Source organism: Cornus florida, unplaced genomic scaffold (assembly GCF_030987335.1).
Source record: "Cornus florida cultivar Cherokee Brave unplaced genomic scaffold, ASM3098733v1 CherokeeBrave_3.0.0_Hap2_Chr06, whole genome shotgun sequence".
Classification (NCBI taxonomy): Eukaryota; Viridiplantae; Streptophyta; class Magnoliopsida; order Cornales; family Cornaceae; genus Cornus; species Cornus florida.
In genome coordinates this window covers 95,790,242-95,798,936 of record NW_026775576.1, presented here as the reverse complement: position 1 = coordinate 95,798,936, position 8,695 = coordinate 95,790,242, and the positions used below count along the sequence as shown (strand labels likewise).

Below are 8,695 nucleotides of genomic sequence, written 5' to 3'. Positions count from 1 at the left end.
CCTTTCGTATCTCTCTCAAAATTTTCAATTTCTGAAAATTCTTTACACCGTTCATAACTTGCAAAACTTGGACTCAGGTTAGACTTGATTTTTTGTGCATCATAGCACAATTCATTTGTTTTACCGAATTGATATACTCTGAATCTTTTATTTTCCTTTTAAATAATTTTATTTTTCTCCTATATTTAATACATGAATTTTTCAATCAATTTAATGTTGTGAATGTGTATTATAACATATTAATCCTCTTTCTTGCTACTTATCATCATTTGATTTTTATAAATATATATATATTGATTTATTTGGTGATGAATTATATTGCACTCTCTGTTTGTTTCTGGTTTCGAAGTTGAATAATTTGGTGATATGTGTCCTTGTGTATATAGTTTAGTGCAATTTAATTGATTTGTCAAACTTGGTAGTGTAGAAAACTTATGAATAACAAGTTAGTTGAGTACGAGGCTCTGTTGTTGGATAGGTTTCTCCATATTCTTAAATGGATATCAGAGAAACGGTAATGGATTTCAATAGTATAGTCGAAGAAATAATGATGAGGAATACCCCAGCCCCCTTCTCGAACTCCCTTTACATTCTTCCCCTTCTTCCTTCTTTCCCTCTCTAAACTTATGTTTATTTCTCTGTTTTTCTTGTTCTCTTTCTTCTATCTATAGAGTATTTATTATCATAGGCATGGGACTTCCTTTAGTTGGTCAAAAGGAATTTTCTCTAGAAGTTTTGCTACACCTCATACTAGTAATGCATTAACATTATTTGGATAGTTGTTTGCTATATAGTGTGTGTATGCATGCTGGCATGCATGTGTACTTTGTGCACGCACATATACAAATGTGTTGCCATTGCAACAATCTAATGGGCCCATAATATACTAACAGCCCATGGATAATAGTTTCAACTAAGAGGAATAAAGAACTATTTAATTATGCTCATTCATCACTTAGAAATGTAATTAAATGTTGTCTTGAAATTTGGAAGGCTTGATGGGCAATTTTAAAATGTACGGCTTCTTTTCCATTTCCAACATAAAGATTGATTGTAATTGCATCAATGGCACTACACAATTAGATCCGATAAAAAGCAATAGCTGATGTCGAATTTCGACGACATGATGATGATGAAGGTTATGTCAGTGACAATAATGATGATATGTACATGCGTGCCACTCTATTGAAATCTAGTGCAACAGAGAACCAACAAGAAGAAATGAGCATTAGGATTGCTAATTCAATATGGCAGTCGACTAGATAAATAGTGCCTTAGTCCGTTTATGTCTTTGGATTGTTTTTAAAGTTTTCATTTATTTATTTTGGATAATTATTGTTTATTTGAAATTAGTATTTAAAATCTTGGGCATGTTTACTTTATATTTCATTTGGAATTTATTATCAAAATAATAATTAACATTTTTAGTGATAGAAGTATTCTACCTAATTATTCATTAAAGTGTTACAATTTTTTTTTTGGATAAAAAAAAAAAACAGTTGTTAATATGATTCAGTATTGTTTGAAATCTAATAATGTAGGTACATATTATAAGGATATTTATGTAAATTTGTAGTTATTTAATAGCTGAAGGACCTTATAACCAAACACATTATTATGAGAGTAAAATTACTTTTGGGGATAAAAGGACTTTTTAAAAGTAAGGCATCCAAATGCCTTTTTTATTTCCAAATTCCTTTCTGATTCTTGTAAGTCCATTATAATGAAAGAACTTTTCACTACTGGAAGCTCTCCCAAACAGAGTCTATGATAGTTATTATTATTTCATTACTACACATTTTTTATACATACAATCAAACCATAGAAAAAAAATGACCATTCCATTCCATTTCTATTTTTATTTCATTCTTACTTAGATTTCATTTTATTCCTGTACACAAACATATATTAGTTTCAGGTGGAATCAAATACTCGTACTAATACATCGCTTGTTTGGTAATAACTGAATTATTTCAGTAAGGAGTTTAAAGCGTGGTTTTAATATCAAAAGCTTGGAATCTATTAGGTATGGAAGTTCACACTTTCTTTTAGCATTACATCATTTGATTGAAATTGAATCTCCTATGACTCAAATTTAATAAATTTGGAATCAATAAATTTTATTCGTAAATAAATCACACGCATTCAGGAGGGCTAAACTTAAACCCTCATTTGGTAAATTATTGGCTAAAAGTTAAAATTTCTAGTATACAGAAAAAAAAAAAAAAAAAAAAAAAAAAAAAAAAATTTCTTACCGTACTAAGAATACAAAAATAGTTAAACTAGAGCATTTTTAATATAAAATGTTATATTTTGATATCAAATTTATATTTTGAGAAGGATTATATAATTAGAATGTTATGTTTTTACAATTATGTCTCATTTAATTGAAAATGTTATTTTTTTTAACAACTTGTTATATTTTGAATTTGAGAGGTCACGTAAGAGCCGTTATATTTGAGAATAATTTTAACGATCTAGGGAATCCCCTTCTTCATGATCCTACTGACGTTCGAGATCGGCAAATTCGCGAACCTTCGACCTCGGGCTGTCTTCGCCGCTCTTGTGACTACCGCCGCATGGACTCGCCAGAGAATCGGCCATCGTCGCCGAACCCTAGGTCAAAAAACCGAGCACTGACAACTTCGTCAATGGAAGCAGAAACCCCAGAACTCCATCTTGAATTTTAGATTGAGGGAGCCTTTTAGATCGATGGGTATGGAGGAGCAGAGGAGAAGACAGAGATGGGACGCTGGAGAATAGGGCAGAGAGGAGACGACTCAGATGTGAGCAAATCTGAAAATAAATGTGTGTATATGGAGAGAAGAGAGTTGTACTTAATGATGGTGTGGTGTTTAATTTGTAATTTTGGCGGGAGGGAGCCTATAAGATCGATGGATATGGAGGAGGGGAAGAGAGATCCGACGCTGGAGAAGAGGGCACAGAGGAGACGAATATTCTTTATAGGCTATAGCTCTCTCTCTCTCCTCTGAGAGCATTTCCAATGGCTCTCAAGTGGATTATCATATTCAAAAGGCTCTCAAATGGATCTAAAAGGCTCCCTCAATCTAAAATTCAAGATGGAGTTATAGGGTTTCTGCTTCCATTGACGAAGTTGTCTTGCAGTGCTCGGTTTTTTGACCTTGGGTTCGGCGACGATGGCCGATTCTCTGGCGAGTCCAGGCGGCGGTAGTCACAAGAGCGGCGAGGACAGCCCGAGGTCGAAGGTTCGCGAACAGGACAGTTATTTGCCAATCTCGAACATCAGTCGGATCATGAAGAAGGGGATTCCCGCGAATGGGAAGATCGCCAAGCATGCTAAGGAGACCGTTCAGGGATGCGTCTCGGAGTTCATCCGTTTCGTCACTAGCGAGTATGAGATTTCCTTTCATAAATATATGTATATGCTTCTGGACTGTTTATGTATTTTCTTTTTCGTGATTGATTGTTCATAATAAGACGTTGGTAATGGGGTTTGAATGTGAAGAGCAAGCGATAAGTGCCTGAGAGATAATAGGAAGAAAATGAACGGGGATGATCTTCTTTGGGCAATGGAGACTCTAGGGTTTGAAGATTATGTTGCTCCGTTGAATGTGTTTATGTCTAGATACAGAGAGGTATATATCTGATTTGTGATTTTTCTTGTTAGTATTCTTTAATTTTAATGACAGTATGATTTTTATCTAACAATTTATTGTTTTTCTTTCTCTGATTATGTTCACTACCATCAGGACCGGAAAAATGTGTTTCGATCTTATCCAAATGCCCAGGTATAATGTTGTTGATTTTCTAACACGGTTTTTATTTTGCCTTTTCTTTTTGCTGGGGAAGGTTTGTATAAATGCATTCTTTGTCTCCGTGTGTTCCTATTTATGTTATTTATATCTTTTTTTATCTGATATACACTGCATATGTTTTCTGTCTCTCTTTATGTGATATATCTAAGTGATCTAATATTGTTAAGATGCAGAAAAATATAGCATTAATGTGCACAATACACTATTCACTAATTCAGTATTCACTAATTAATCCATGGGATGCAAAAAATTTTGGCGTCCTTTGAGTCTAGTATGCTTTTTAAAGATTCACCAGAAATGCAACTATTTTGACACTCAATGCAGACTCATCCAATTAATTTTTTCCCTATATTAGGGTTGGCCTTAGTTGTATAAAGTTTGGGCGTGTCTTCTCCCATAGAACAAAGCCAAATCCGTTATTGATGACTAAGAAAATTTTGCAATTCTTCTCTGAAGTCCGGAAATGGGGAATTGACTTTTAATTACTTTGTGTGTGTGTAGTGGTAGACTATGGAATGCTCTAAGAGACCTGATACCGCCATAAGAGAGAGTGTGTGTGTGTGCCTTTACACTCTTGTGCCAAATTCAGTGATCTTCTTATATCTACCCACTACATATGATTTTGATGTTATTTAGTATTTCTATTTAGTTGCTTTTGATGAATGAGATTATCATAATTATGCTCTTGTTCTTGAATCTCTTCTTTTACCGCGTCATCATTTATATACCTGTTAGAGAATATTGTGTTTAAATTGATGACTTAAAATATGAATATTGTTGTGATCTTAGCTTCTTAGGCACTGTAATGTTTTGGGTAGTTTTGGTGCTCTCATATATCTTCAAGTTTTATTCTATTTAGGCTTTTATTTAAAGGTTTCTTTCAGACAGAACATTTGGTGGATTTGGTTTCTTTCAGACAGAACATTTGGTGGATTTATTTAAAACTACTTTTCTGTTTCTTCATGTCATACAAAAAACTTGATCAACTTATTAAGAAATTTGTATGCTTCATCTTTGTTCTTTTATACTTCTTGTTTTGGCTTTCCTTAGTGATGTGCCATGGTGGGTTCTAAAAGGTTTTAAAGGTATTATTGAGCATTTTTTCTTTTTATTAAATAATATTTTAACCTAATGAGCTAACAAATCTTGATGAGTACCGTTGGTCATGAATAGGGTGGAAAAGTTCCTTTCCTTTGTTTGGTGGAAATTGTTTGAAGAGGAAATGTCTGAATCAAATTCCACGACTTTCCTTGGTTTTAGGTGTGTGTTTGTTGGGGACCAAGAATGTGGTAAAGCAGTGTAATTCAAACGTCAATGTGTTACTTTTGTGTGTTGGGCGCCTATCAAACTGTTTTCTTCCCTCTTAAGATGTGCATGATTGATCTTACTTTGAAACTGATCAGCTGAAAATTTCAATTATTCTTAGATACAGATAATATATATACCTGCTTGTTATGATTCCTTGCACTGGTGTACCCAAATTGGTACAAGGTTTTAGGATTTATATGAGGTGTCCAAATATCAGGTTTTTGCGTCACAAATCATAATTAATCCTACAAATATAACCATCATGAACAGCACCAGTTTAGTTCTCAAGGATTTAAGTTTTCAAAACCCACAAGTAAAGGGGTCTTTTTTCTTTTTATTTATTTATTTAATTTTTTTTCGGTAATTAAGTGATTAAGGTTACTGCTGTATCAGATGGAATTTCTTGTACTTACATTTAGGAAAGCTAGTCCTTCTGAACTGAGATATACTTTTATATTACCTAGGTGAGTCTTCTTTCAAGGATACATCACAGAAACCTGGTACAATTTCTTGGGTATTGTCAAGAAGAAGGAAAAAGTATCCTTGTTTATGAGTTCATGCATAATGGAACTCTCAAGGAACATCTTTATGGTAAGCTGTTTTCCCTATTTTCTCCTTTTCAGAGCTGAAAGGAATTCAGTTTGGTCTTTGCTTACAATTATATAAATCTTGGTAGGACCCTTAACACGTGAGCAAAGTATCAGTTGGATGAAGCGCCTTGAGATTGCTGAAGATGCTGCAAAGGTTTGTAAGCCTACCAATGATTTTTTTTTTTCCCCCTTTATCCTTTCTCTCTGGGTGTGTGGGTGGAGGGATCCGTTAAGGAAAAAAAAATCTTACTTCAGAGGATTTAGTTGGATTCTTTTGTTCTCAAATTTGTTTCAGGGATTGAGTACCTTCATACAGGCTGTGTTCCATCCATCATCCATAGGGATTTAAAGATTAGCAATATACTACTTGACAGAAACTTGAGAGCAATGGTTTCAGATTTTGGTCTCTCAAAACTTGCTGTAGATGGAGCCTCCCATGTGTCAAGCATGGTTCGAGGCACTGTTGGGTATCTGGATCCTGAGTAAGGCCCTTCTTTATACATTTACAATTTTCCTCGTTTTCTGGTTTTGATTGAATTAAAGAGCATGTTGCAATAAAATTTAAAATTTTGTTTGTTCCTGATGCTGATATTATTTTTTTAGTGAATCTTTGGTGAGACCAGTAATGTTGTGGACCTTCTTTTTGTTCTAGCTACTTCTAGGGACAGATCTGTAGATTTGTAGGATAAAAGTGTACCAGGAACATATGGTCTATACCTGTAACTCTCATTTGAGTTAGAAATCACGAGGTTTTGCACGCTAATATCCATTACCAAAAATAATTTTTTTTTGTATCCATTACCAAAAATATGATAAGAAACTATGCTTATAAAGACTACAATTCAATTAGGGATAGGTCATTCATCATGACAGGATTGTTTCAGGATTGTTGTGTCGAAGTTCTGTTACCTTGTATTTCAGCTAAGATTGTTTTCCTGTTTTGAGACTTAGGCTTTTGGAGCCAGTGGATTCTATCATGACTTGCATCATGTTCTAACACCTTAAGTTGACTTTGTACTTGAGAGGTGAAGTTGTGTTGGACTTTGTTGTGGAAACATTTGAAAGAAGATTTGCTGGGTGGGAAAAACAATATCTACCGAAGGGTGTTAGGTTAACTCTGATTTGTCAAGGGTCCTTTTATACTCTATGTCCATTATCTTTTTTTCTTCGATAATTAAAAAACTAGACAAAAGGGGGGCAACACGAGCACTTCCGAAGGGTCATCCGTCCTAGTCCTACTCTCGCCCAAGCACGCTTAGATGCAGAGTTCTGATGGGATCTGGTGCATTAGTGCTGGTATGATGATCGCACCCAACTTTATGTCCATCATCACCATTCCACTGTCAGTGATGAGATGAGAGAGAATTCAACCACTTTGGTGAGTTGATTTATTCAAAACTGAATGCCTCTTACTGGAATAGGTAATTTGGTGTGATTTTGACATAATAGATGGTGCAGTGATGGGTTTTTTTTGTTCCCTCTAGTTGGTACACAACCCCACCCCCCCCCCCCCCCCCCCCCCCCCCCCCCCCCCCCTCAAGGAATTGTTTTCACCCAAGGGGATTTGAAACTTAGACCTGATGTTTCCTGAGGCACAAGAGCCAAGTTCTTACCCACCCGAGTCAACCCCTTGGGGTTCGATGGTGCAGTGATGTTGCTTTAGGGGATGATATTGTAATTTATATAAGGTGGATGAGGTAGCAACTGTGTTTTGCTACCGTAGAAATACTGACAGTGGGATGGTTTAGGAGGTAGGTTCATGGTTGGGAGCTTGGGGCAGTGATTGAGCTCTCTAATTCTTGTATGGATGTGTTAGAGTGTCACTTCTGAGTTCTTCTTCTTTGGAAGGGTATATGAGATCTTCTAAATTACCTTCTGTGGTGGGAGTTTTTGAGTGGTTGGTGGCTCATGGAAATTCCTCACAGCAAGTAATCTAGCTAGGAGGAATAATTCTTCTCAGTCAATGCTGTATGTGTATTGAGGCAGGGACTAGGTGGACTCTAATGTTATTCATTTTAAAGGCAACTCCAGATGTATGGTCCTTTTTTTGGCAAGGGCATGGGTGTTTCCCAAATCAGTGGTAGACCTTTTTAATAGTAGGAGACGTACTAGAGTTGAGAAAAGGTAAAGGAGTCAAATGCCATGCCTCTTTTGCTTGATGTGGTATATTTGCGGAGAGAGGAATTGGCAATCATTTGAAGGGGTGCCGGGGAGACAATTCACAAGTCAATTCTTCTTGGTAACCTTTTCAGTTGGGTAATAGGGACAGTGAATTCTCCCTTTGGGTCATTTTTGGATTTTAGTGATGTTTTGGATTTTTTTTCTTTCTATACTTAGGGTAGATATGTTTGTATGTGTTATGTGTTACATGGAGTGCGCCTCTTTGGCACTTCTTGCAGTATATTTTCGCTTCAAAGAGAAAGGCACTCATCAACTACTCCCATGCATAATTTCTCTAATTTTAAGTAAATATACAACAATGACTCATGATCTACCAAATAATTATTCTATTTTAGTCCATAATGAGTCTGATAAAATGACTACTCCGTTGGACTTTTGTTTCAAATTATGAAGTCTCAGATTTTAATGTACATGATGAAGTCCCAGTTAATGATGTGTACTTGCACTACAGGGTTAGTTATTTGAGATCCCTGGTCATTCGTGCTGGAAACAGAGTTACTCTGTATTATTTGGATTCTGGATGTGGTACCATGTGGTTGTCTAGGCTATCTGACCCCTTTTGTGAGTGGAATTTCTAGTGAAACTAAATCAATTAGGTACTTTTACTGAAGTCTTAAATGTCAATATAATGTTTTTATAACTCCTTTAATCAATGTGCTGCGCTCTGATAGGCCAATAGGACTTCGTTGATCTGTAGTCTGATTAGCAATTTAGAAACTTGTTACTGGAATCTTTTCACTGGATGTCACTCAAAATATTGGATCATTCTCTGGTGTAATATATTATATATTTTTTTGTAAGTATATATATATATATATA

At 35.4% G+C, this 8,695-nt stretch overlaps 1 protein-coding gene and 1 pseudogene across 1 annotated transcript; one reads left to right on the top strand and one right to left on the bottom strand.

Annotated features, from left to right (window-relative positions):
- Positions 1-2,645: 2,645 nt before the first annotated feature.
- LOC132313082 (nuclear transcription factor Y subunit B-1-like) lies at positions 2,646-6,172 on the top strand. The gene is made up of 6 exons (XM_059811727.1): positions 2,646-3,373; positions 3,488-3,617; positions 3,732-3,770; positions 5,570-5,696; positions 5,782-5,849; positions 5,991-6,172. Exons 1-6 carry the CDS (start codon positions 3,159-3,161, stop codon positions 6,042-6,044), a joined length of 633 nt encoding a protein of 210 aa, XP_059667710.1. The 5' UTR covers positions 2,646-3,158; the 3' UTR covers positions 6,045-6,172.
- A 715-nt stretch (positions 6,173-6,887) lies between these two features.
- Positions 6,888-7,008, bottom strand: LOC132315224 (5S ribosomal RNA; annotated as a pseudogene).
- Positions 7,009-8,695: the final 1,687 nt, after the last annotated feature.